Source organism: Scyliorhinus torazame, chromosome 11 (assembly GCF_047496885.1).
Source record: "Scyliorhinus torazame isolate Kashiwa2021f chromosome 11, sScyTor2.1, whole genome shotgun sequence".
Lineage (NCBI taxonomy): Eukaryota > Metazoa > Chordata > Chondrichthyes > Carcharhiniformes > Scyliorhinidae > Scyliorhinus > Scyliorhinus torazame.
The window spans coordinates 32,637,445-32,664,993 of NC_092717.1; the positions used below are offsets into that span (position 1 = coordinate 32,637,445).

Sequence of the window (27,549 nt, forward strand, 5' to 3'; positions counted from 1 at the left end):
CGTTCTACACGTAAGAGGCCTACTTGTCACCATGGTAACATGTCTTGGAAGACATTTTAGCACCGTTGTATACTGAGGTTAGTGCAATTAGCAAAATTACCACATCCCTGGCTGTATCTCGTGCAGCACAACTGTGGTTAACAATGCGAAAAGCACCTTGCCAATTAGATCGATCGAGTGTTGCAAGTCGCAGCCAATGGGATTTTGGTGTAATCAAGCTTGAAGAGTAAGTTATTTCCAGGAATTAATTACCTTCCTAGAAACTTCCGAATATGACAATGTTGTGATGCCACCAGTGTTATGATAGGTGTGAAGACATTAGTTCACACTCTGAAACTGCTTCGGTGAGTATCATAACTAACTTTTTGTACCGTATGAAAACAGCAGTGTAAAATAACACTGACCTCCAGTTCAGTTTTTAGGCTTTTTTTTGGTCGTTGACCTCATGCACTTAATGAACGGAACAATCTGATGAAAGTGGGAAACTAATTTCTAACCAAGTTCATCAGACTGGCCTAGATATCTGTATCCAAAGGAAATCTGTATCTTAGTCATCGTTATCTACTATTTATCTCATGCTTCACGATGTATTTCAGAGTATGGTTTTCAGTAGATGTTATTTTTATGTTGTAATTTAAGGTTCTGTGCGACTGCTCTTGGAAATAAATTATTGGCATTATCAAACTGTGGGTTTTAATTTGTGTTTCCTTTTATTTTTGCACACAGTTACATTTTATAAAATGAGCTAGATAAATGCAGGTTGATTACCATAAATGCAGATAAGTTCCCCATTATCGTTAACCACGCCAGTGGAAGTACAAGAAGGGAAGATCTCCATTTCTCAAGTACATTTGCCACCCATTGTAATGAGGGACGGATTTCTCAATAGCTTTGCTGAGTTGCGGATGTTTATCAGCAAGGCTTTAGTATGTGGCATCAGAAGCAGACCAAATGAAGCTGCTCGAAAGTAGAACAAACATTTTCACCCGACTGCTGGTTCCAGCGTTGTTTTGGTTACCCCGCGTAAAATTTTCATTGTTGCCAAATTTTTAAAAAAATACAAAGCCTGGTCTTTATGGTAATGCAAAGGTACCCTTAGCACGATGTGGAATAGCCGTCAGCTTGGGAGGTGCATAAACCAACAGGGAACTGACCTGCTTTTTGTGTTGTAAGTTCTAATGTAATTCTGTGTCACCTATGCAGGAAATGGTCGTCGCCAATAACTCCCAGTATTGGAGTCCAGACTTGGGGGACCTGATTTCAAATGCCACTCTTTTTACCCTCAGCATTCCTTCACCGCTTGGGTGTTTGCCCAGTTCATTGAGATTGGCTTGGGAGAGAAAGAACATTAACTTTCATTAAAACATATCTCAGCTGTGCTTCCTGTTGAGTCAGACAAGCAGGGTCAACTGAAGAATTCCAGCTGGTCAGTTCTTAACAGTGTGCAGAACAGGTACCTGGCAAGAGTAAAAGTACCTTAGACTGTTTAGCTAATCCAGGCATTTTGATACTTTCCAGATTGATCCTGGGGATTTGCCAATGGTTTCCTATTCACTGCTTGCAGATCACATCTGTGGTGGGCCAGAGGTTCTTCATCTTTAATGAGGTCTGCTGTTATTTGCATAACATCTTTGCTGACATCATCCAGATTCATGGAGTACTCATCTGGTGGCCAATGACCCTCAGCTCTACCCTCCACCTCTTCTAATTGCCTGTTATTAAAATAATGATGAACTCTGTACCCTACAATCCGCTGTCAGCCAACCAATTCTGGCCACTTTTGACCTCCAGAAGCATTTACGTTCTTTTAGGCATGACTCTAGTACTCTTCCTGGCTAACACCTATCTCCATGATCTTTTCTGGTTGTATACCTCCGTGCTTACACTCCACCTTTCTATCACTTTAGTAACTTTAACAACTGTTCCTTGAAGTACTAAATAAACTTTTTTTTTCTCTGCAGCTCCATCCTGCCACCTCCTTCCCCACTTTAAAAACTTTCCAAAAACCCTGGAACAATATTTGCCCCCACTTCCCCTTTCCCTCTACTGCCCAGTGTCTATTTTGTAAAGGTTCTTATTTGTGTCATTGTAGGAGAGAGGGTAGCATAGTGGCAATGTCACTGGACTAATGATCCAGGGACCCAAGCTAATTGGAATTTCAATTCAATTAATAAAATCTGGAATATAAAACTAGTCTCAGGAATGGTGACAATGAAATTACCATTGATTGTCGCAAAAATCCATCTGGTTCACTCATGTTCTTCAGGGAAAGAAATCTGCCATCCTTCCCCAGTTTGGCTTACATGTAACTCCAGACCCACTGCAATATGGTTGTCTTTGAACTGCCCTGTGAAATGGTCCTAGCAAGCCACTCAGTTCAAGGACAATTAGGGATGGGATCAAATGCTGGCCTCGTGGGTAATGCCCACATCCAAAGAAAGAACGAAGAAGAAAAAAGCTTTAGACCTTTAGAACCGTAAGTTTTTTCCCCCGCAGAGATCTCAAAGAAGCCTGAGACTGTGAAGAAGCTATTGATCAACTGAAGGTGACCATACTTGAATAATATGTACAAGACATACACAATGGAGCACAAGGCAGGAAGTCAAATTAAATATTCCTTGTGTGTTACAAGCAAGTTGGTGGACCAAAGCTCCCACAATCTGGTAAAAAAAAAAATCCTTTCTTTAGGCACTTTGTTCTAAAGTAACATGGACTCTTCGCTGAATGTATTTAGACATAATCCAAATCTCAATGTGTTGAACAAACTTACAAAAAAAAAATCATCGAATGCCTGCAGCTGGGTTCTGAATCACACCTGCAAGTTTTTAAGGGTTTGAGGGATTGGTTTAATTTCTCAGGAACATCATGTTTCCCCCATTGTGTGTGTTTCCCATAAAGTCTCAATTACCAGGGATATAAATATACAGATGTTGTTGCCTTTCTTTTACTTGTGTCTGAGAAATAGTCATATGACACTTATGACAGTAAAACGAGTGGAGCATTTTTAAAAGAAACAAAGAACAAATAATATCTTGCACCATCCAGTTCTAACATTATAAATTAAGTTCGCTATTTAAGCTTTGCGAGGGAATGAATCCAACAGTTCCTCGTTCGTGTGGAAACTGAAACATGGAGGCAGTTGATGGTGATGAAGATCTACGAGTGAAGTTATTGATGAATCCTTGGTCAACTTATCTGCAGCATATCCTACAAGTTAGCGTAAATAGCTTCTTCCTGCTGTTCCATCCCACTGTAATTTGCTCGGTCGTAGGTGTCAGGGTTTGAATAGCTGTTTGGGTTGGCTCTTCTTTGCTGTTTGTAAAGAGTGCGATTAGAATTGTGTTGGAGACAACGACAATCGTTCAACACGAGCTGAACTTTGTTCAATGAAAAGATAAACCCAATAAATGTTTACATTTTTTCTTACTTTTCCTTTCTGTCTCTTTTCTCTCTGACTTAATCTGATTTTTGTTTAATAGAACCCCTACAGTGTGGAAGGAGGCCATTTGTCCGATCAGATCTGCACTGACCCTCCGAAAGAGCATCCTACCTGAGCACGTGCCCTCAATTTATCTCTCTAACATTTTGGACATTTAAGGGGTGCCCTGATCTCTCGCTACACTGAGGAGTTCCGGCAAGCGGAGCTCCTCAGTACAGGAAACGGGAAGCCTCACTGAGGAGTTCCACGCTGAGGCCCCGAATCGAACCAGAGTTTCGGTAGATAGTGTACTGTTTCTCACGTCGAGAACCGCAATGTTATCAAATGTCACTCGGGTTAGATAGGTGACCTCAGCAGGGAACATGCGGCCGAAGCTGCACATAGCTCCACTCGCCGGAACTCCTCGGTGTAGCAGGAGATCAGGATGCCATTTGTCAATGGTGTCCCGATCCATGGAGACCCCAATGCGACCACCGACCTCCCACAAGTCCCAGCTCACTACGAGTGGGTACCCCCAGTCCAATGGCCATCGCGTGGAAAATGCCAGCTTGGCACCCTGGCAGTGCTAACATGGCACCCTGTCAGTGCCCCTGCCAGCTAGCGGAGCCGCCTGGGCACCTTGGCAGTGCCAGGATGCTGGAGTGGCACCAGCAATGCCAGGATGCCACACTGCACGAAGGGCATGCATCTGGGGGCCTCCGATCGCACGAATGCTGTTCCCTCTTGTCTAATTTTGTGGAAACCAGTACTGAATGGCACTTTTCCGACGTCTCTGCGGGGAAGGGGATAGATCCCAATGCCTCGAGTGCCACACAATGGGCGGGATTCACAATGCAATGAAGCGCGAGATCGCATTAGATCTTGCGAGGAGTTGCGAGCCGGGTAGATCCAGGTAGAGGGGTCTCCCGACTTCTATCGTGCCATGGGCACAACAGGTTGCGCCGTGGCGCGCTGCTTTCTGGTTTTTTGAGCGAGATCCAGGGCACGATTTAACTAAACAGCGAGTCTGTTCTGGGCAAAAATTGAGGAGTCGTTCCTGGGGCTGCAAGTGCCGGGAACGAGCCCGCTATCGAACGCCACACTTTCTTTTTCAGTCCCCGGTGGGGAATGTCCTGCCGAGACCGCAAATAGCCACATATCCCGCACTCAGGAGCATCAACAAGCGGAGCTCCTCTGTGCAGTAAGAGTTTGGAAAAATGGTGCCCCGATCTCTCGAACTCCCCAACGCACCTGTTGGGGGTTTTTTGAGCCCCCCCCACCCTGAACCCCACCACATACCAGCAGGGCACCCCCGGCCCGATCCCCAGCGCGAGAAAAATGCCAGCTTGGCATCTTGGCACTGGCACCCTGGCAGTGACCCTGCCAGCCTGGCAGGACTATCTGGGAGTCCCCCCAAGTGTCGGTATGCCTGGCCCACCACTGACAAACAGTGAGAGCCGTGTATACCATCTACAAGATGCACTGCTGCAACTCGCCAAGTTCCTTCGGCAACACCTTCCAAACCCACAACCATGACCATCGAAAAGGGCGAGAGCAGCAGATGCCTGGGAACCCCAGCACCTGGAGGTTCCCCTCCAAGTCACTCACCACGCTGTCTTGGAAATATATCGCCATTCCTTCACTGTCACTGAGTCAAAATCCTGGAATTCCCTCCCTAACCGCATAGTGGGTGTACCTACGCCTCAGGGGTCTGCAGTGGTTCAAGCAGTCAACTCACCAACACTTCCTGAAGGGCATCTAAGTATGAACAATAAATGTCGGTAACCAGTGACGCCCACATCCCGTAAATTAATTTTTTAGAAAGTACTAATCGGCGCTCGGCTGGGTGTCCATGGTGAGGCCGATAGATGCTGGCTGGCCGCCCAATCCGGTGTCAGCGCGGTTAAGTGGGTCCTTAAACTCAATTATGTGAGTCTGGACCATGCCCATTGTGGGCGGGATCCAGATCACAATGTCTCGCAAGATCCAGTTAGATCTCATGAGGTGCAACGGCCGTTGTGAATTCCAGAGGAGGACTCTCACGGGATCGACTGGCCGCATCCTGTCTCAATACCAGCGGGATGCGGTTGGTAAATCGGGCCCCTGGACCTATATTCACCCACACTCACCGTTATTTTATTGGGGCTTGGGGAGTTTCCCGGCAGTTAAACCCACACAGAAATTCTTTCTGCAGTGAGGAAATAAACTTGCCAACCAGACCAGCTCCTCGGAGATCGGAGCGCTCTCAAAGCGAACTTGAGAGTCCCCCACAGTCCCCAATCACGGTTAATGTGACCCCCCCCCCAACCCCCCCCCCAACCCCCCATGTAAGTATATCCTCCTGTGGAGTTGCTGAGGGCTTCCCACCTTTAGGGCAACCCCCAACATTCATATGCCACTTCATACCCAACCTTCAACCCTCCTTTCATGGGCACGGCCCCCCTTGGGCCCCTCCTTCTTCACAGTGCCAACCTAGCAATCTGGCACTCGGGAATTGCTCCTGACACCCTGGCAGTGCCAACCTACCAGGGTTGGCACTACCAGGGTGCTCGGATGGCATTGTCAGGGTGCCCAGGCACCCCTGAGTGGCCATCACACCTGCTCTCCGCTTGTGGAAACCAATACTAATTGGTGCTCAGCTGAGGCCTTGCCTGTGGAGCCCGTGACTCCCGGGAGCCGGGTGAATATGGCCTCAACCTGGCTACGCTTATTTAGATTAGCCTAATGGGTCATTTAGATATCGTTACCTGGAGCATGCCTAGTGAGGGCATGATCTAGATCGTGCAGGACACCACTGGTCAGGTGACACGCATGTGGTTTTATGTCTGCCGCGAAGCCTGTTTTGGGCCTCTCTTGCAATGCTCCCGGTGCAAGAGGATCGGCGCTGGGCGCAACACGGTGGGAAAATTGCACCCTTGGCATTCTTGCAATTCTGTTCTGATGAGTGCAAGACAAAAAGCTTTGACGGCCTGCCTCTTTTCAGCAATTCTCAAGCTTTGTACCACCAAGCAGCTAAAGATTAATTACATCAGTTTGCATTGGGTTTCAATCCAGGTCCTAAAAGTGAAAGGACACATTCTTAACCCATTCTTCCTTCCAGTTTCCATTGATGAATATGGCATAAAGGGTGGCATTGGAAGAGAAAGGAAGCAGATTGGAGTCCCTGCCAAATGCAGAAGGTTTTTTTCCCCCATCGTTTAACCCACTTAGGGACTGGAACTGAAAGGTCTTATGCTAATTAATTGAACAATCATGTTCATCATAATAAAGATTGCCTTACATTACTCCTTTCGGTGGTGACCTTTTCAAACTGCTTTTTGTTCCCTTTCCGCTTCTTTCTCCTGTGGTAAATAAGGAACATGAGTAAGACCCGGCCGATCATTTCACTAACCTGTTCACCGTGAATAATTTAATAAATCACAGAATACATACCTTTTCACACATATTATGATAACAGCACCAATTACCAATGTAAGGCTTCCAAAGGCAACCGCACCGATAATGAGAAACATTTTTAAGTCTGCACCTGAACAAGAAAGAAGAGATTAGCGGAAAATATAGTAACCTAAAATAAAATGCTGGAGGGCATCACTTGACAAATTCTATGTGATTATATTTGCTGCACAGGTATCTTGCCTTGCTAATATTTTGAGCTGTCAACTATTTCGGGCTTTCGAAGCACATCGAAGTAGCACACCACTTGCTTTGATTTTCCACCTCCACAGCAACCATCAAACTTCCGTTGTGCAGAAGATATTGCACAAATGGTCTTGTGGCAGAAAATATGGATGTACCAATGGGCCATGTCGCACAGGGATCAGCAGAGGTCGTTATCCTTCAACTGTATGTTGGTTAGGGTCGTGCTCTCCTGCGCTGGCTGCCAAGATTGACCAATATTCTGGGTGACTAATTTATATGCAAATAACCTGAGAAATGAAAATGAGCAAGTTCGTAGCGTAGGATTTCACTGCGCGCTTCAGGACTCTTCTCCCCCCCCCCCCCCCCCCCCCCCCCTCGAGGTTGGACCAAATGGGGATCCGAGTCCACACATGCCAGCAGTGAGGCTGGCTCGGACATGCTCCCAGAGGCTGAATCCTATTAGCTGCCTCCATGCTGCCAACATTTTTAAAGATGGCGGGCAGCTTGCGCCCTTGGTATTCTTGCAATTCTGTTCTGATGCATGCAAGATGAAAACCTTTGACGTCCTGCCTCTTTTCAGCAATTCTCACATTTTGTACCACCAAGCGACTGAAGATTAATTCCATCAGTCTGCATTGGGTTTCAATCCAGGTCCTAAACGTGAAATGACAAATCCAGGTCCTAAAAGGGAAAGGACAAATTTATCCAGAGGCCATTAGTCCCGGAGCATTAGCAACACTGCTGAGACAGGTATCCTCAGAGGGATCAAATTAATCAAGAGAAATACCTCTGCATTTTAAATTGGGATCCCAGAGATGGCCTTTCCAGCCCGTGGCCCATTCTTTGAGATATGTAGCCTTCAACTCTGATGATCCACCAGATTGCTGTAGGGAGGCCATGTCCAGGGTCTTAGTGGCAGGGATTCTACTCAACTTCAGGCAAAATGCCAATGAGCCCACTAAATCCTCTGTCCAGGGTCTAAAGTATTTAAACTGGCTGTTCACCTCTTTGAAGCAGGCAGCTGATCTGCATTCCTGTTCGCCCCTTCAACCTCCCCAGTTGCTGGAATGCATCAGAAGCCAATTCATGCAGTTTCCCCCTCCACTATTTTCCGAGCACACCAGCCTCTGAGCCCAACTGCACCATGGCTCCAGGAATATTCAATGTCAAGGCAAGAAATGCCAAAAATTCTCTCAAAGTCACATCCGTTCTTTCCACTGCAATATTTTAAATGTTTCGTTCCTTAGAAAGATGTACTTTGTTGCATTCTGGCCCTGATTGCAACAGGAATCGGCTGCAACTTTTACTTGAAGCATTTTGTGAAATTATTTAAATATTCAATGTACACTGTTGGTGTCTAAATTCCTACTCACCCCTGTGGGACCAGGATTCCATAAGAGAAAGGGGTAGGTAAGATGCTCATTAGCCCACTCACCTTTAGGTCAATTGAAGCTTTTAATCAACTAATTAATGTTCATTTAAGGACTTTGATCTGACTCCATTGCCATAATACACTGGATGCTGGATGCAGATGAGAATGGGAAGGCCGTACTTTCTCCAAACTTGGTGAAAATGCAGGAAGGACATATTTTGGGGGAGGCACCCTGTGCTCATCAGGAGCACTTCCTCCTCAAGCTCACATGGGCCTCTGGATCTAGTCTCCAAAACCCCCCTTACACCCCTCCATTGGGTGCCCAATCCCTCCCCACCCAAAAGGCCCGTGTCCCCAGTGTTCACCTTCATGGACTTCCCAGCATCGCCCATTACAGTCGGATTAGCCAGCAGCTCTTGAGGACGGGACTCCATTTCACTGTAAGGTGGAATGCCCAATCTCGGTTTGTTTAGGCCCACAATTGCAGACTGACCTTTTTTAAAGTTGATCGGTTTGCACCAGCCTTCCAGGGTTGGGAAGGGAGGCCAGCAATATGCTCGCAAATCAGTTTTCCTTTTTGGCACCTGGTTCCTCAAGGATGTGCAGTCAGAGCCAGGCTTCTGGCCTGACTGTACAGGAGGGGAGGAATAAGGAAGGAAGTGCGATAGTGATAAGGGATTCAATAGTTAGGGGAACAGACGGGTCTTTCTGTGGCTGCAGACATGACTCCAGGATGGTGTGTTACCTCCCAGACCAGGGTCAGGAATGTCAACAAATGGCTGCAGGGCGTCCTAAAGGGGGAGGGTGATAAATCAGAGGTTCTGTTACATGTTGGAACCAACACTATAGGTAGAATAAAGGATGAGATCTTGCATCAATAATTCAGGGAGTTAGGCAGCAGATTAAAGCAGGACCTCTAAAGGCTGGAATCTCTGGATTACTCCTGATGCCATGTGCCAACAAGTACAGAAATAGGATAATAGAGCAGATGAATGCGTGTCTCAAGAGTTGGTGCAGGAGGATTCCTGGATCACTGGAACCGTTTCTGGGGAAGGTGGGATATGTACAAGGGAGAACGGTCTGCACCTGAACCAGAATGGGACCAACATCCTTGTGGGTGGTTTTCTCATGCTGTTGGGAGGAGTTTAAGCTAGTTTGGCTGGGGGGAGGGGACACAGAGCAGAGGCATAATAGGAACAGAGTAAAGGAACCAAGACAGAGGGAGTTCAGCCATGGTGAGTTTCAAGAGAGTAAGTATAGAAAACCCCAGGTACATCAGCTCACCAGTAAGGTGAGGAAGAGTGAGCTCTACTTTAATGTTCGGAGCATTATAGGTAAGACTGATGAGTTAAAGGTGTGGATTGACATGTGGATCTGTGATATTGTTGCTGTCGCAGAGACATGGTTGAGGGAAGGGAAGGACTGGCAACTCAATATTCCAGGATATAGGATCTTCAGAGGAGGGCGTAAAAGAGGTGGCGTAGCATTATTAATGAAGGAGTCAGTTACTGCAGCAAGGAGGGATGATATCTTGAAGGGTCTTCAAATGAGGTTATGTGGGTAGAGTTTAGGAATAAAAAGGGGGCAGTCACATTGCAGGGAAGTATTATAGGCCCCCAAACAGGCAGCGGGCAAGAGAGGAGCAGATATATAGACAATTCACTGAGGTGTGTAAAAATGTTGATATGGTAATTATATTAGGGTATTTCAACTTCCCCAATGTTAATTGGGATAGGCATAGTGTAAAGGGTTTAGATAGGGCAGATTTCTTAAAATGTATTAAGGAGAGCTTTTTATGTCAATATGTAAAACGTCCAACAAGGAACGGTACAGTGCTGGATCTAATTCTGAGGTAAGAAGCCAGACAGGTGTTCGAGGTGGCAGCAGAGGAGCATTTTGGTGATAGCGACCACAACACAGTACGGAAAAGGATGGTCTACAAAAAATGGTTTTAGATTGGGGGAAGGCAGATTTTCCTAAAATAAAGCAGGATCTCACCAAAGTAGACTCGGAACAACTTCTGTTGGGAAAATCTATGGAAGAGGCATTCAAAAAGGAAATGGGGTGATTACAGGCCCAACACGTTCTCTTTGGGGTGAAATGTAGGAGCAATAAGCCCAGAGAATCCTGAATGTCTAGGAATATTCATGACTGGATAAGAAAGGAAAGAGGCTTTTAGAGGGTACAAAGGGAGCAAATCAGAGGAGGCATTAGTGGAGTATAAAAATTGCACGGGGGAACATAAAGAAATTAGGAAAGCAAAGAGGGGGCACGATAAAGCACCAGTGGGCAAGGTAAGGGAAAATACCAAGATATTCTATAAGTATATTAAGGGGAAGAGAATAACCAGGGAAAGAAGAGGGCCATTAGGGACCAATCTGTGCATGGAGGTGGAGGACATTGGTAGAGTACTTCACATCTGTCTTCACTTGGAAGAAGGAGGATATAGGTACAGAATTCGGGGAAATGTACTGTGAAATTCTTCAGTACTCAATGAATGGTAGGACACTAGGAAGCTCAGAGAAAGAGAGGGATCTTGGAGTGCTTGACCACAGATCCTTGAAAGCGGCAGAGCAGGTTATTAGGCTAGTTAAGAAGGTACACGTGACACTTGTCTTTATCAATTGTGGCATAGATTATAAGAGCAGGGTGGGTTATGTGGGAGCTGTACAAAACTTTGGTTCAGCTGCAGCTGAAGTACTGGGTGCAGGTCTGCTCATCTCATATAGGAAGGATGTGACTGCATTGGAAAGGAGATTCACCAGGATATTGCCTGGGGTGGAGCATTTGAGCTATGAAGGGAGGCTGGATAGGCTCAGGTTGTTTTCCTTTGAGCAGGGAAGGCTGTGGGGCGTACCTGTTGGATGTGTATCAGGTTTTAGAGGGTTAAGTGGTGATCTGTTCTACATCTTCAAGATATTAGCAGGAAAAGACAGGGTAGATAAAGATAAACTATTTCCACTAGTTGGAGATTCTAAAACTATTGAGCATAGTCTAAAAATTAGGGTCAGACCTTCCAGGAGAGATGTTTGGGAAGATTTGGAACTCTCTCCCACAAACTGCAGTTGAAGCTAAAACATTGGTTAATCTTAAATCTGAGATAGATTTTTGTTAAACAAAGATATTAAGGGATATGGGCCAGAGGCCACAAATCAGCCAAGATCTTGTTTAATGGTGGGACAGGCTCAAGGGGCTGAATGGCCTGTTCATGTTCCTGTGTTCTGATGATAAGGGGAATGGACAAGGTGGACAGGAACCAGTTGTTCCCCTTAGTTAAAAAGTCAATAACATGGGGGTATAATTTTAAGGTGAGGGCCAGGAGGTTTAAAGGGGATTTGAAGAAAAAGGTTTTCACCCAGAGTGGGGTGGGAGTCTGGAATGTACTGCCTGGGAGGGGTGGTAGGTGCCAGAAACCTCACAACCTTTAAAAAGTACATCGATGAGCACTTTTGAAATGTCACAACATTCAAGACAATGGGCCAAGTTCTGGAAAGCGGGATTAGTGTAGATTTAGTGAATTTTTGTTGGTGCAGATTCGATGGGCAGAAGAGCCTCTTCTGTACTTTATAAATCTAACACCTCCACATTAAATACAGGCCCTTAAGATAGGGTCTAAATCTCAGCTATGCTGCAGAGGGAGGTGCTGAGCTAAGATAATATAAATATGCATGCAAGAACTGTTAAAATAATGTGACTATTTCCATATACAGAGATGTTGGGCGGGATTCTCCGACCCCCCGCCGGGTCGGAGAATCGCGATCGGGGCCCACCGATCCGCGGGCGGGCCTGTGCCTTGGGGGCACTCTATTGTTCCGCGTCGCCCGCTGTGGTCCTCCGCGATAGCCGACGCGGAGAAGATCCCCCCCCCCTGCGCATGCGCTGGGATGACGGCAGCACACGCTGGCGCTCCCGCGCATGCGCCAACTAGTGCCGGCCGGCTGAGGCCCTTCAGCACCGGTTGGCGCGGCGCCAAGCCCCTTCCCCGCCGGCCGGCATGGCGCAAACCACTCCAGGGCTGGCCTAGCCCCCGAAGGTGCGGAGGATTCCGCACCTTTGGGGCGGCCCGACGCCTGAGTTGTTCATGCCACTCCTCGGCTCCGGGACCCCCCGCCCCGCCGGGTAGGGGAGAAACCCGCTCGATATTTCTATTTATGAAGTTCCAAGTAACGTGATTCAACAATGAACCAAGAAATGGTTCCTACTGTCCTACAGGACGTTAGGATGACGTATAAAGAGATTCTGAACCTTGGCCAGAAAATGCAACTATCTTCCAAATGTTGCATGGAAATATACATAGAAAATAGAAGCAGGAGGAGGCCATTCAGCCCTTTGAGTCTGCTCCGCTATTCATTATGATTATGACTGATCATCAAGTTCAATACCCTGATCCTGCCTTCCCTCCCATATCCCTCGATTCCTTTAGCCCCAAGAGCTATATCTAATTCCTTCTTGAAATTACACAATGTTCTTGCCTCAACTACTTTCTGTGGTAGTGAATTCCACCGACACCACTCACTGGGTGTGAAGAAATTTCTCCTCACCTCAGTTCTAAAACATTTACCCCTTATCCTCAAACTATGACCCCGAGTTCTGGACTCCTCCACCACCAGGAACATTTTTTCTGAATCTACCCTGTCTAATCCTGTTAGAATTATATAAATTTCTACACGATCCCTTCTCAGCTGACCTCAGCTAGCTGTATTCTACAAATTCAATCCTTTAAATATAATTTTAGCTGATGCTGTCACCAAGTTCAAGACGTCTCTGGATCACATTAAAAAGCAGGCAACCAAAGCTAACAGTTGAAGATTTCCTTGTGGATTAAATCCCATACGCTGTCGTTGATATGTCTGTAATGGCTAATTTCAAAATAATTTGCTATGAACAGCAAGATAATCACAACGTTGAGCCTAGGAAGACTATGCCTTTATATAAAAGCAAAATGCTGCAAGTGCTGGAAATGTGAAACAAAAAATAAGGGGCTGGATTCTCCGCAGCCCCGTGCCGAAGTCGCGTTCGGCGTGGGAGCGAAGTATCCAATTTCACGCCGAAATCAAGCCCGACCCCGGTCCGGCGATTCTCCGGGACCCGAGAATCAGCGTGATCACGGAGTACGCCACACGGCTGGGGGCCCATTGACAGGGGCCAGTCCAGCGATACTCCGCTCCCAACCGGCCGAGTTCCCGACGGCGTGGAACTAATCTTGTATTGCCTGTCGGGATGCTGGTGTGGCGGCTGCTGACTTAGTCTGCGGCCGCCCTGGTGGGGGACAGGGGTATCGAACACCGGAAGGGGGGCCTTATAAGCGGCCGGGGGTTAGATCCGCGCGGTCAGATACTCGGGCTCGGTCAGATGCTCGGGCGCGATCAATCGGGGGGGGGGGGGGGGGGGGCTCATTTTAATGTCAGCTTCCGCGGTCCGAGTCCACCATTGAGCTCGGCGAGGCCGCCGCGGTGCACGCGCACGGACTCAAAACCGGAAGTGCGGGGGCCCGTATCCGCAGCTAAAGCTGTGTGAATTACTTCGGGTCCCTGCTAGCCCCCTGCAGGGCATTAAATTAGCTGTACTTTTTTCCAGGCACCTTATCATAGAATTTACAGTGCAGAAGGAGACCATTCAGCCCATCGAGTCTGCACCGGCTCTTGGAAAGAGCACCCTACCAAGGTCAACACCTCCACCCTATCCCCAGTAACCCAGTAACCCCACCCAACACGAAGGGCAATTTTGGACACTAAGGGCAATTTATCATGGTCAATCCACCTAACCTGCACATCTTTGGACTGTGGGAGGAAACCGGAGCACGCAGAGGAAACCCACGCACACACGGGGAGGATGTGCAGACTCCGCACAGACAGTGACCCAAGCCGGAATCGAATCTGGGACCCTGGAGCTGTGAAGCAATTGTGCTATCCACAATGCTACCGTGCTGCCCACTCTCTCTAGAGCAAAACCCCAGCGTTTTTACGCCGATGTGGGGACATAGTCCCATTTTGGGAGAACCCAGCCCAAAAGTGCTGGAACTACTCAGCAGGTCAAACAACGCCCGTGGGGAGAGAAACAGAGTAAATGTTAATGTCCACCCATCCCACCGACGGGATGTTCCGGTCCCACTGATGGTGATGTCCTGCAGCGGGTTCCCGGGTGCCTGGATGGGCGTGCCGTGCAAAACACCATCGACATGGCAGGATCAGAAGATCCCGCTAATGGCGAGCCGCCACTACTGCTGGAAAACACGCCACGGTAGGGGTGGAAAATGTTTCAGGGAGCTCATGACTCTTCAGAACTCAAAAAGCTCAATCTCAATCCTTCTATCCTCTCTAATTACCATCATACCTCAAACCTCCCCACTATCGTAAACGTCCTAGAATATATTGAAACCAATGCAATTGTAAAGCCATCTCCAACATTCTCAATTTGTACCTCTTTACTCTTTTTCTGTCATGGTTTTCAACACAGCCAACCACTTCACACTCCTCAATCATTTACCTCCATAACAATGCTCCTGCCTGGTTTCAATACTATTGCATCCAGAATAGCTGGCACCTATCCTACAAAGACTCTCCTCCCCATGCATCACCTCAGGATTGCTCAAGTTACCATCCATAAGGTAGTTGAGAGATAAAATATAACAATTGTAGTCATAGAGAATGTCATCAGTGACTTTGATTCGGCGATATCAGCCCTGCCGTTGTGACGGAGTGGGCCTTTTGAGGAGGGAAGTGGTGAGGGGAGGTCCTCAAAGCAGGAAATGCGACTGAGTGCGGCTTCAGGAAGGCATTCCCTGCTGGGCCACCAAAAAAACCCAGAGTTCGGTAAGATAGTGGGATCATTCCCGCCGCTGTAAGCGCCGGCAACGACCCCTCGATTCCCGCTCAAAACAGACTTTTTTTTCTTTTGGTTAGATCGCGCCCTAGGTCTGGCAAATCAATGTATGTGATAGTCTGTTGGCAAATATGCGGACAAAACGTCCCAATTATTATGTCCAGGAACCCTCTTCATTCAGATTTACATTTGCTTGATTAGAATTTAACTTGAGCAAGATAGGGGCCAGAATTTTCCAGCCATTGGGATTCTCATTTCCCACTGGCAGCGCACCCTCGTCTGCGGGTTTCCAGGTGGCTTCAATGGGAAATCCCATTGGCAAGCGGCGGGAAGAGAGACTCCCACTGCCAGCGAGCGGCGCGCTGCCAGAAAAACACGGGGCTGGGGTATCGGAGAAGCCCGCCCAGGATCTCAACTGAGGTTTCCTTATAATTATTCAAAGGCAATGCTCATACAGCAGTTTGTGCCATTAGACATTTATAGTTTATTAAATCAAAATGAAATAATTTTCTTTTAAGTGAACAGCACTGGGGTTATTAATTGGTTAGTATCTTTAGTTGTCACTAGTATGAGTTATATTGTGCTGACAAGCTCTGTCCTACTCTTGCATCATGTTGTAAATTACTGGAGCTTCATTGTGGAATGATGGATTTCTAAAAGGTTTTTCCTGTTAATTGTTGGCTCCCTTACAAACCTTGGACTGCAATGTAAAAATCTGTGAATGTAGATTTTACGAATGGAAAATAATCGTTTAACCCAACAACACTGCTGTCATTTCCACTGACCTCAACCCCCACCCATGCACTCTTTCACCCATCGTATCACTCTGTTATTCTTTTCTTCAGTGTTATGGGCGAGGCGTTTTCAGAACCCCAAAATGTATCATGGAGTTCAACCAACCTCTCCCTTTAATGGATTTGTTGCTTTTCCGAGCATACGGCTTTTTCCCTAGGTGTGGTATTACAATTATGGACACGTGGGGGTTTAAACACAAAACACTGTTTATTCCATAAACTCAAATTAACATCTTAAATAAACATTGGATCTCTTAACACCCCTTATTTCAAAGATCACTCAGAAAATATTGCAACAGTAAATCATTCCTTAAAATGTTCCTTCAAACTTCCAAGAGACTTAACACCTTTAACCAAAATCCCATCAGGTTAAAGGCTTCACTATTATAAGTTTAAATCACCCAAATGATCCAGAGATAGTTTTTCATGGCAGAGATCACAGCAGATCCAGCTCACTGCAAAACACAGACACACACCCAGCTCTTTTCAAAACTGAAACTAAAAACCTGCAAAACTAAACTGCAAAATGGCTGACCTGACCTCAGCCCCACCCACTCGCTGACATCACTGTTTTCTTAAAGTACATTGCTTAAACATCCATGTCTTAAAAGTACATCAGAAAGACGTCTAGCTGTTTCTTAAACTAACGTTTTCTTTCATCGCCCACACTTCTGGGTGTTCTGCCGAAGCAGTTCCCCAAAACAACCTCAGCGAATGTCCACTTGCTTACTTTCATACCATTGACCACATCCAGCAACCCCCCCCCCCACACCTCTTCCACGTGAATCAGAGCTACAAGTTCTTCCTCCACTCTAGCATATGCTATTCACTGCACACAGTGCAGAGCCCTTTATACTGGGGAGGCTTTGAAATGTTGCTGCTCATCTCTTGTCCTGTCCGTGGGTATAATCCTGGCATGATTGTAGCTCATTATCTCTACTGCTTCTCCCAGGCCACTCAAATGTTTCAGTCTATGGGGCTGGATTCTCCGCCCCGCCACGCCACTTTTCAGCCTCGACCCGCCCGCGGGATTCTCCGTTACGCCGGTCAGTCAATGGGGTTTCCCATTGTGGGGCAGCCCCACGCCGTCTGGAAACCCCCGGGCGCCGGCAAAACGGAGAATCACGCCGGCAGAGAATCCCACCCATGCTGTCTCAACCAAATTCTGCACAAACACTGGAACAGCATTTCATTTTTCTCCATGGTGCATCATGGTCCTCTCATCTGAACAACTTAGTAACTCCAAGCTTTAGGTTTCTCTCATTTTATCCTGCCAGTGTTCCTCACTCCAATACATTGTTCTACATACCTTTCACTTTAGCCCTTTTCCCAACCAGATTTAGATGACCTTTGTATATCACTCAGAGCTTTTCATCTCTTTTTGCTAGCGACATAAATATCTGCTCATAGACTATTATCTACCCCTTTGTAACGGCAGGCAGCCATCTGTACACTATGGACCTGTTAGCTGCTTTCTGCTCTTCTCTCTATATTTTGGTTAGTCTTGTAAATTACCCCTAAATTTTAGTGTATTCAGTTCTCCATCCAAAACATCAATCCATTCTTTCTCTTTACAGATTCTGATAGATCTGTGTTTTCCATTGTTTTTTATTCATTTACACTACTTTCTTTGATGGCATTCCCTCGTAATGTTTATGCCCTAACCTATCTGTGAAATAACTCTTCCTAAATTCTCTATTTACTCCTATTTTTGCAATTACGCGTCAGCTTTTTCTTTGTACACGTCCACACTTGTGTTGTTCTGGCAATGATTTTGAAGCATTGGAGAAAATGCAGAAAAGGCTGTTACCAGGATTGAAGTTGGGGGCTATCTTCAAGGTCGTCTCAGCAGACTGGGGCTCTCTCCTAGAAAATGATTAGGAGAATCGGAGGGGATTTGTAAAATCATGAAGCGCTTTGATAGAATGGATGTTGAGAAACTGTTTCCATTTATGTCTGAACCTTCTTCACCCAGAAAGTGATTAGAATGTGGAACTTGCTACCACATTCAGTGGTTGAGGTCAATAGCATAGGTGCATTTGTGGGGCAGATATGTACAAGGGATAAAGGAGTGTGCTGAAAAGGTTAGATGAAGGAAGGTGAAGACAGTTCATGTGGAGTATAAATATGGCCAAACGGTCCGTTTCTGTGCTGTGAATACTATACAATTTCAGATTGCAAATGGGCATCAATAAGAGGTAACCACAAACAGGTCAAATAAATAAATTAACAGCAATTTATTTACACACAGCGCAGTGAGAATATGGAGCTCCATGTCAAATTAAATGGTTGAAGCAAATAGCATTGATGAACTTAATGAGAAGCTAGTTGAAAGTACAGGAACACAGGAGTAGTGCAAGGTGTGAAGATTTTAAAATAGTTAGTGTGGGAGGATGTTTATGTGTGACCTAAACACTGCAATATCTGGACCACTGGGGACTTCGGGTAGCGGTATGTAGGGGGAAGACATGCACGAGGTGGCTCCCAGTAGGTGACGGTCTTTTTTTAGCCTTTTTTGCCCAGCTTCTGGGAGTATTCCTTTTCAAAAACCCACTTGTTTAAGAGAATAAGGTGCCTTCATCGGGGAAATGCCCAGGAGGACCTTGGGGAAGAAGCCTAATAGCGAGAATCCATCGAAAGAATCGGAGGCTTCTCGGTGCTCGTCAGTGGAGAAAATGGCGGAGGCAGCCTCTGTGACTCCGCCCACTCCATTAACGGCCGAGCTGCTTACCGCCATCTTGGCAGTGGAATTTGAGAAGCAAAGGCGGGTAGTGTCAGGGGGCCTCTGCCAGTCGATGGCTCCCACTCAGTTGGCATTGGAGAAGACCAATGAGATGGTAAAAGCGCATGGAGCTACGAGGCAAGACATGGAGGTGGCCCTTTCGAGGCATTACAACCAGATTGCCTCTCTGGAAGCAGAGATGTCACTGATGGCTGAGGCAAATAAAGTGCTGATGGCCAAATTGAAGGACATGGAGTATTGTTCCAGAAGGTAAAATATCCGTGTTGTGGGTTGCCAGAGGGGATGGAAGGCCCAACCACCACACAGTATTTTGCGACGATGTTTGGGAAGATGGTGGGGGAAGGTGGACTCATGTCCCCTCCTGAGCTTGATCATACACAACAAACACTCCAACAGAAGCCCGGTCCTCACAAACCACTGCAAACCGTTATTGTGAAATTTCATACATTTTAGGGAAAAGATGGGCAAAATTATGATTACAAATGGGAAGGCCACGCCATCAGGTTTTCCCAGGATGTGGGAGGGGAGCTGGCAAAGAAGCGGGTGGTGTTCAACAAGTCCAAAGCCACCCTGTATAAAAGTGGAGTCCGATTAGCGATGTAGCCGCCGCGGTTAAGAATGACTTTTGAGGGGAAAGACTATTTTTTTGATGCTGCAAATGAGGCTGATTCTTTTGTTAAAGAGCATGGCTGGGTGAGGGTTGATTGTGGCTTTTTAGGTTTATTGGATGTTGGGCGTGTGCATGTGGACATGGGAAGTTGTTGGGGTTCCTATGTTCTTGTTTGCATTTCCATGTTCTTGTGTGAGTTGAATGTTTGTTGGATTTGGGTGGGGGGGGGTTAATTCTATGGGGGGGTTTATTCTGTTTGCTATAACTGTTGTGAAAATATATTGCTTCCTGTTGGAGTATTATGTTTTAAAGGGTTCTTTATACTTTGGCTCCTTTTTCTGATGGCATTTTCTTCACTCTGGGCAGGAGCCGCCCTGCTAGCCGAAGAGGTAACTAAGGGAAGCGGTGCAGTGGGGGGTGACTGCAGCCAGTTATATTAGTTTTGCTTTAGATCATGAGCTTAGTGTTTTGCTTTGTTTAGAGTTACGTCTATTTGAAAAAGGTCTTAGGGTTTGTCTTCCTGTTTTCTGTATGTACATTTGGGTGTGGTATTATTCAAGGGTGGGGAAGAAGGGGGGGGGGTGAGGGGTAGGGGTAGTTTGCTGATGGTGACTGCAAATTTTTCTTTGTTTAGTCTTGTTAGTGGGTTTGGTGGCCATCTTGGGTGGGCTTGGTTGCTGTACTTTCTCTGTAGCTGTTGGACAATCCCCTCTTGGTGTAAATGGCTGACTTCGGATCGAGGAGGGTGGGAGGTCCCCTATTTGTTTTGTCACCTGGAATGTCAGGAGGTGGAATGGCCAAGTGAAAAGATTCAGGGTATTTGCTCACCTGAAAAGCTAGAATGCTGATGTGATGCTCCTGAAGAAGACTCATTTGTGGGTCAGAGACTAGACATGTTTGTTGAAGGCATGGATGAGACACGCTTTTCATTTGGGCTTTGATGGTAGGGCCCAACAATCTTACTCAATAAAAGGTTCAATTTTCTGCCGCTAAGCTCTTGCCGGACACCAATGGTAGACATGTTATTCTTTGTGGGTCTTTGGCAGGCACCTCGCCTGGTTAATGTACACTCTTCCAAACTGGGACAATATAGGTCTTATTAACAGGGTGCTAGCCTCCGCCACTGATTTGGATTTACATCAGTTAATCTTGGAGGGTGACTTAAACTGTGTGCTGGATTCCAATATGGATCTTTCCATGCCCAAATCTCTGACTCCATCAAGATTGGCAAAGGTGTTGTTGGTTTTCCTGGAGCAGATAGGGGGCCAGATCACTGGTGTTTTATAAAGATTTTTCTTTTTTCTGCCATGTCCATCAGGTATAGTCAAGCATTCACTTTTTTTGTGGTAGATAGGTCCCTCCTCTCTTCTGTGGAGTGGGCGTGGTACTCGGTAATTGTAATTTCAGATCTTGCCCCATATTAAGTGAAGTCTGGTCCATCCCAATGTCCGCCATGAAGATTGGATACGGCATTGTTAGTGGACAAAAGATTTTGCAATTGCATGTCCACCGCCATTGAGGAATATATTAAATTTAATTAAATTGAGTTTATCTCACGTTCTACGCTGTGGGAGACCCTTAAGGTGGTTATTAGTGGGGGGGGGGGGGGAGATAATTTCCTGCAAAGCCCACATGGAAAGGACTGTGAAGGTGGAGCAGCAGAGGCTGGTGGACTCTATCCTTGAGGTGGACCTCAGTACTCACTTGCCCCAACCCCAGAGTTGCTGGCGAGCAGGAAAAAGTTACAGACGCAACGAGTAAGGCGGTGAACCAGCTACGATGTTCGAGGGGGGTGTTTTGTGAACACTGGGAGAAAGCCAGTCGCCTTTTAGCTCATCAGCTGAGGCGGCAGAAGGCTTCCCGGGAGGTTGTGCCGATAAGGGACTCGAGCGGCAGTCTGGTTTCCACCCCGCTTAAGGTCAATGAGGCTTTCAAAATATTTATTGGATTGGGATCTTTATAGATCGGAGCCCCCTGTGGAGAGTTCGGCCATGACGGATTTTTTGTATTGTGGGGGGGGGATTAGAGGCGGGTTGAGATGGAATCCTTGTTGGGCCCAGAGAAAATTAGGAAATGCATTGGATTGATGCAGGCGGGTAAAGCCCCTGGCCCTGATGGCTTCCCCATTGAGTTTTATAAGAGGTTTGCTGAACAATTGATCACTCTAATTTTAGATATGTTTAATGACTCCTTGTCGTGATTCGTTACCTGTTTCACTTGCGCAGGCCTCTGTATTTTCTGGTCTTGTCCCAAGTTGGTGAGCCTCTTGGTCTCTTTCGTGATGTTGATTTGGGGCCATGTCCGTTGGTGGCCATCGGGTTATCAGACTTGCCAGTGCAACGACAGAGGTGAAGGCGGATGTCCCCGTCTTTGCTCCATTAATAGCCCGAAGACGAGTTCTGCTTGGGTGCAGGTCTCCTACTCCACCCAATGCCTTGGCTTGGTTGGGTGGCCTCATGCTATTCTTGCATTTGGAGAAGGTCAAGTATGCCATTAGGGGGTCAGTAGATGTGTTCTAACCATTCATTTCTTTTTTTAAAAAGTTAGTCACCATCAGTTGTTAAGGGGTTTGGTTTAATAAGGGGATCAGGGGTTATGGGGATAAGGCAGTAGAATGGGGATGAGAAAAATATCAGCCATATTCGATGGGTCGAGTGGACTAATTCTGCTCCTATGTCTTATGGTCTTATGTTGGGGGAGTTACGTTAGTATGGGTTCTTGATTGTTTATTGTGTTCTTCTTGTATTGACTGTTTCATATTATTGTTTTTATAATGAAAAATCTTGAATAAAAGTATACATATTAATTAATTGAACCACTATATGCTCTGCTTCTCACGTAGAGATTCTGTTATTTCGTACTTTCCATTCATTATGAAAATGTCAGTATTCTCAGGAAAATAAGCCAATAACAAGAGATAAATATTTCTAATATGGAATATATCACTGCCCTATGGACATGTCTTGCCTATGCAATGTACCGTAGATTTTGATCCTTCCTGTCAAATCAGGGATTACACTGAATCAAAATGGAAAAAGTATAATTTAGGCACTGCATTTTTCCAACACACACATACATGTGCCAGCGACACAGTGATGCAACACAGTCTATACCACCCTAAAAACTTTATTGGTAACAATGCATCCCTGCCGAGGACTCACCTGATGGGTAGCTTGCTCCTTCAGGAAGTACTTGGGCTGTGGCATGAATTCTTGGTGGTGGGACATCTGACTGCTCTTGTATAAAAGGAAACAGTGGAACTGGTAACTATTCTATCCAAAATGAGGGGCCTAATTATAGGCCAGAATTAGTAAATATATATTGTTCGAGGAACAATGCAGAAGATGCAAGGGTTAGTTGATTTAGTCATTTTTCTTTATTATCTGATTAAAACAAATGTAGAACTTTAGCTACAAATGTCAATGCCAATCAGCCTCTCGCCAGCAACACATGTCAAATGAGACTTCCTCGCAAGTCAAACATCACTGGGCCCAAAGAACGTCAGTGGAAATAAAGTTTAACTGGAGATAACCTGATTGCATTCAAATAAAGGCAACAATATAAAATATATGTTAGGATCTTATAGAGACGAACAAGCTGATATTAAAGAGAATGTAAAAAAAAAAATAGTTATATTTGCAATGAAGCCCTTTACTAGATTAAAACAAAAACAAAAGGTCAAATATTTATTTGTGGAAGCAAGAGTAAAACAGATAATAGAGCATGTTAAAGTGTATGATTTCCTGCTGATAGTGACTCGCCTTGTTCAGAGTGTGGTTGTGACATGTTCTATTCTCACCACAAACTGAGGTTACAAGACCCTGTTTGGTCTAACCATGTATCGTTCGTACATCTCAGGCTCTTTCCAGCAGCTTTGATCTCATAGAAATAGCAAGGTGCCAGTTTCCATGAGCAGGCCACCCACCTTACCAGCCGACATCCACATCATTTACCCTCTATCGCACTGCACGTAATCCAAATCTAACAAACGAACCTGCTCACAGTGAATTGGTCCTGGACAACCCTGAGGACACTCCTGTCACTTGAGAAGGTGTAAAATATTCACGCCTGGGGACCATTTCATAATGGATTAAACCAGTGTTCAGATACATCTACAAATAAGCTGATTCACAGACGCATTAGCAGAGGCAAACTAATATACACAATAAGTAATTTACAATGCATGCAACTGGATTGGCAATTTAAAATAAACTGCATTCCTTCAGCTTCCTTCAGCAAACCCTTGAAATGGCGCACAACCAAAGATGTGCAGGTTAGGTGGATTGGCCATGCTAAATTGTCCCTTCGTAACCAGAAGGTGAGGTGGGGTTACAGGGATAGGGGGCAGGCGTGTCCTTAAGTGGGGCGCTCTTTCCAAGGGCCGGCGCAGACTCGATGGGCCGAACAATCTCCTTCTCCACTGTAAATTCTATGATTCTTCTGGCAATAAACATTCAGCTGCTGCTCAGAATCCCCCATGACAAAGGTAGATGCACAGTGACAGATTATTCAACGCTAATATTTTAAAGATTTAAGTATCTTTTTCTCTTCAAAGTCCAAGCAGACAAAAAGAGTTTTATTATATTGAGCTCAAAACTAACACTGCCTTGTGAAAACAAGGGCAATCCAAAACCTTAATTCACAATAGAGATCTATTTTTCCAGTAGGCTTGAAAACAATATGCTGAAATATTCTTGATATTAATATTACTGACAAACCCAGAAGCCTATGTATCTGCACAAATTAAAACATATAAGGTTACAGTTTGGTGCATGTTAACTGTATTTAATTGTATGCAGGTGGCAGTCATCAACTAGGGAGTCACTTGTGCTCCTACTAATAGGACTAGACTGAAACTGTGTTTGATGTGTTTGGAGACGCATGCTTGTAATATATATCTCTGTAAATAAATGCTAAGAAAGGTGATCCCTGTAACAAGTTTGTCTGTGGCAACATTGACTGAACACAGAACCAGGCTGCCAAAAGCACAGTTGACATAGCACATCTATGTTCAGGTAGACCTATACTCTCTGATCTCATTTCCCTGCCACTCACCCAAACGCTTTCTACAAATTCATCTGATTCCGTAGAAATTGTTACATTTTCTCCTGTAGTAGCCACTTGTGCCAAAAAAAGTGCATGTTCTAATAAACCCCAATGTTAAGGAAAAAAAATGAACAGTTTTATCCTTCACTGCTTGGCTTTCTGAATTACTGGGTAACAACGCACTCATTTTCACATCCGGCTTGGATCAATGTTCGACACAACACAACATTCAGCGCAAAATAGTGTTGAAGGATATTCGCATTGCAGCTGGCCAGCTAGCTTTGAACTCCATAGACACATGTTGTCAAAGTACTAAGGAAATTTAATCCAGACCTCCCAGGGACTCAATACAGGCCAATACCAGTTTTCTAAGATGGAGCAATGAAAATCTTTTAAAATTTCAGTCAAAGCTAAGACCTATCCGCCACAGTGATATCATTCACAATACATTCCTCCTTGCATCTAATTGCTGGGACCTACACAAAACCTATACTCAGAACACAGAACATGCAACCTCCATTGGAGCAGGACTGTATAAAATCATAGAATCAAAAAAATTCCTACAGTGCAGAAAGAGGCCATTTGGCCCAACAACTCTGCACCGACCCTCTGAAGGAGCACCTTACCTATGCCCACTCATGGCCAATATGCCTAATCTGCACATCTTTGGGCACTAAGGGGCAATTTAGCATGGCCAATCCACCTACACCCACATAGCTTTGGACTGTGGGAGAAAACCGGAGCACTCAGAGGAAACCCACCCAAACACGGGGAGAATGTGCAAACTCCACACAGTCACAAAGCTAGAATTGAACCCGGGTTCCTGCCACTGTGAGGCAGCAGTGCTAACCACTGTCAATCTTGTCAACTAACGCATCATCACATTTTGCAATCAGTTCCTTTAAAATTTAACCAAATGTGTTATATTGTTGCACAGTGAGGCTTTAATTGCTGAAGTTTTTATTACCTGATCTTCAGATACAAAAGATAATCAATTGTTTCATGAAAGTGCGAGGGTCAATTAGAAAGAATTCGATGTGTGTGTTGGGCCTGTTATAACTCTCACTTCAGGTGTACTTTCCAGAGAATGCAGCTGCAGCACAAAAAAAAAGCTCCTTCTAGGTTTTATCAGGTGAATCCCATAATTTACAGTGGGCAATGCATCATTTACTGATCAGAAATGTCACAAGTTCTCGGTGTGGTACGTTAGTTAATCCCTGACAAGATTGGGGTTGGGAGACTAGAATTGATCCCTATGTTCTCAAGCAAATGATTCAAAGGATTCGGAGAAGCCCCGGGAGGGGGGGCATGAATCTCGCCCCGCCGCTCCGATGCCGGCTGCCGAATTCTCCGGCACCGGTTTTCAGGTAGGGACGGGGATCACGCAGTGCAGTTTGGGGGCCGTTGGCAGCTGCTCCCACGGCAATTCTCCGGGTCCCGATGGGCCGAGCGGCCGTCGTTTCCTGGCCAGACACGCCGGCGTGAAATGGACATGGTCCATCACGGTGGGACCTGGCTTGGAGGCCGGCTAGGTGAGTCCTCGGGGGGGGATCCGGTGGCCTGGCCCGTGATCGGGGCTCACCGATCTGCGGGCGGGCCTGTGCCGTGGGGACACTCTTTCCTTTCGCGCCGGCGCCTGTAGGGTTCCACCGTGACCGGCGTGGAGAAGAACCCCCCTGCGCATGGCCAGGATCACTACGGGCGGTCTGCGCATGTGCGGAACCAGGCCAGCGGTTCTGCGCATGCGCCAACTCGCACCGGCCTTTCGCCGCCGGTTGGCGCAGCGCCAACCCCTCCGCCATCGGCCTAGCCCCTGGAAGTGCGGAGGATTCCACACCTTCCGGCTGGCCCGACGCCGGAGTGGTTCGCGCCACTCTTGGCGACGGCACGGGCCATCCGATCAGTTGTGGGAGAATCCCGCCCGAGGTCTGGATTTGATGGGTTTTGGCAGGGAAGCAGAATGGAAAGTGACTATTCCGCTCGCTTCTGCCCCCTGCTGGCCCAGCACAGCGAATTAAGAGCTGGGCGGCCAATTAGCAGCTGCCTGGTGTGCAGGCAGCCAATCAGCTGGGCGAAGGAAGGCACTGCGCCCCAAACGCCTGCTGGGCTGGGAAGTCAGGCAGGATGGGGTGAATAGGAAGTCGATCAGGCCTGCCAGTTAGAAGATCCTCTGCCCCCTCAATCTCTCCTCATGGCAGGCTCAAAACAGTAAATAAGTGAAGTCAAAAAGCAAACAATTGCTGCCACCTTCACAGAGACCTACGGTTGTGGTGGGTGGTAATGACCTGGAACTCATTGCTCAGGAGTGTGTGAGGAGCAGAACCAATCGATGATTTGAAAAGTAAATTGAATGGGAACCTGTAAGAAATAAACCTGCATGTCTACGGGGAAATCAAGCTCGGGTATGGGATGGACTGGATTGCTCCGGAGAGAGCCAGCATGGGGTCAAATGGCCTCCTTCTGGGCTGTAAGTGACTCTATGGTCAGCGGACTCTGTTGCTGCATTCAGCCATGCTCCCATTGGATAGCCTTTTCTTCTGTTCCATGCCGTGTCCTCATGCCTACCATGGAGCACTCGCAAACATTTTCCTGTCTCACGTCCGGAAAATGGAGTGTGCAGCCTGAGGATTCAGGGTAAACCATTTCGGACACAGATAAGGAGACATTTCCTCACACAAAGAGTGGTGAACCTGTGGAACTCGTTACCACAGGAAGTAGTTGATGCTAAAACTTTGAATATATTCAAGAGGTGGCTGGATATAGCACTTGGGGAGAATGGGATCAAAGGCTATGGGGAGAAAGCAGGATTAGGCTATTGAGTTGGATGATCAGCCATGATCGTGATGAATGGCGGAGCAGGCTCGAAGGGCCAAAAGGCCTCCTCCTGCTCCTATCTTCTATGTATCTATGTAAAACTGCATACAATTGGCTCATTAACAAGCTCAATAGCTTGTTAACTGGTGATTCCAAAATGGTGGCTAGTCTTCTGATTTCTTCCCCTGCTCGCCTTCCATAATATTGGAGACTGACAAAATGACATTGGATTGCACAATGTAGGCTTGCGGAGTGGGTGTGAGGGGGCGGGGGGGGGGGGGGGGGGGGGCG

General features: G+C 46.4%; 1 protein-coding gene across 2 annotated transcripts in view; it reads right to left on the reverse strand.

Moving 5' to 3' along the window:
• Positions 1-691: 691 nt before the first annotated feature.
• Positions 692-27,549, reverse strand: part of cd226 (CD226 molecule) — a 57,618-nt gene continuing 30,760 nt past the window's right edge. Inside the window, exons 4-7 of one of the 2 annotated variants that reach the window (XM_072467129.1) lie at positions 22,560-22,634; positions 6,851-6,944; positions 6,699-6,759; positions 692-3,312 (exon numbers count right to left, since the gene is read on the reverse strand). In XM_072467129.1, coding sequence (XP_072323230.1) covers positions 3,208-3,312; positions 6,699-6,759; positions 6,851-6,944; positions 22,560-22,634 — 335 coding nt within the window. In that variant the 3' untranslated portion in view covers positions 692-3,207. The remainder of the gene's footprint in view (positions 3,313-6,698; positions 6,760-6,850; positions 6,945-22,559; positions 22,635-27,549) is intronic. The other variant, XM_072467130.1, reaches the window with a different exon arrangement.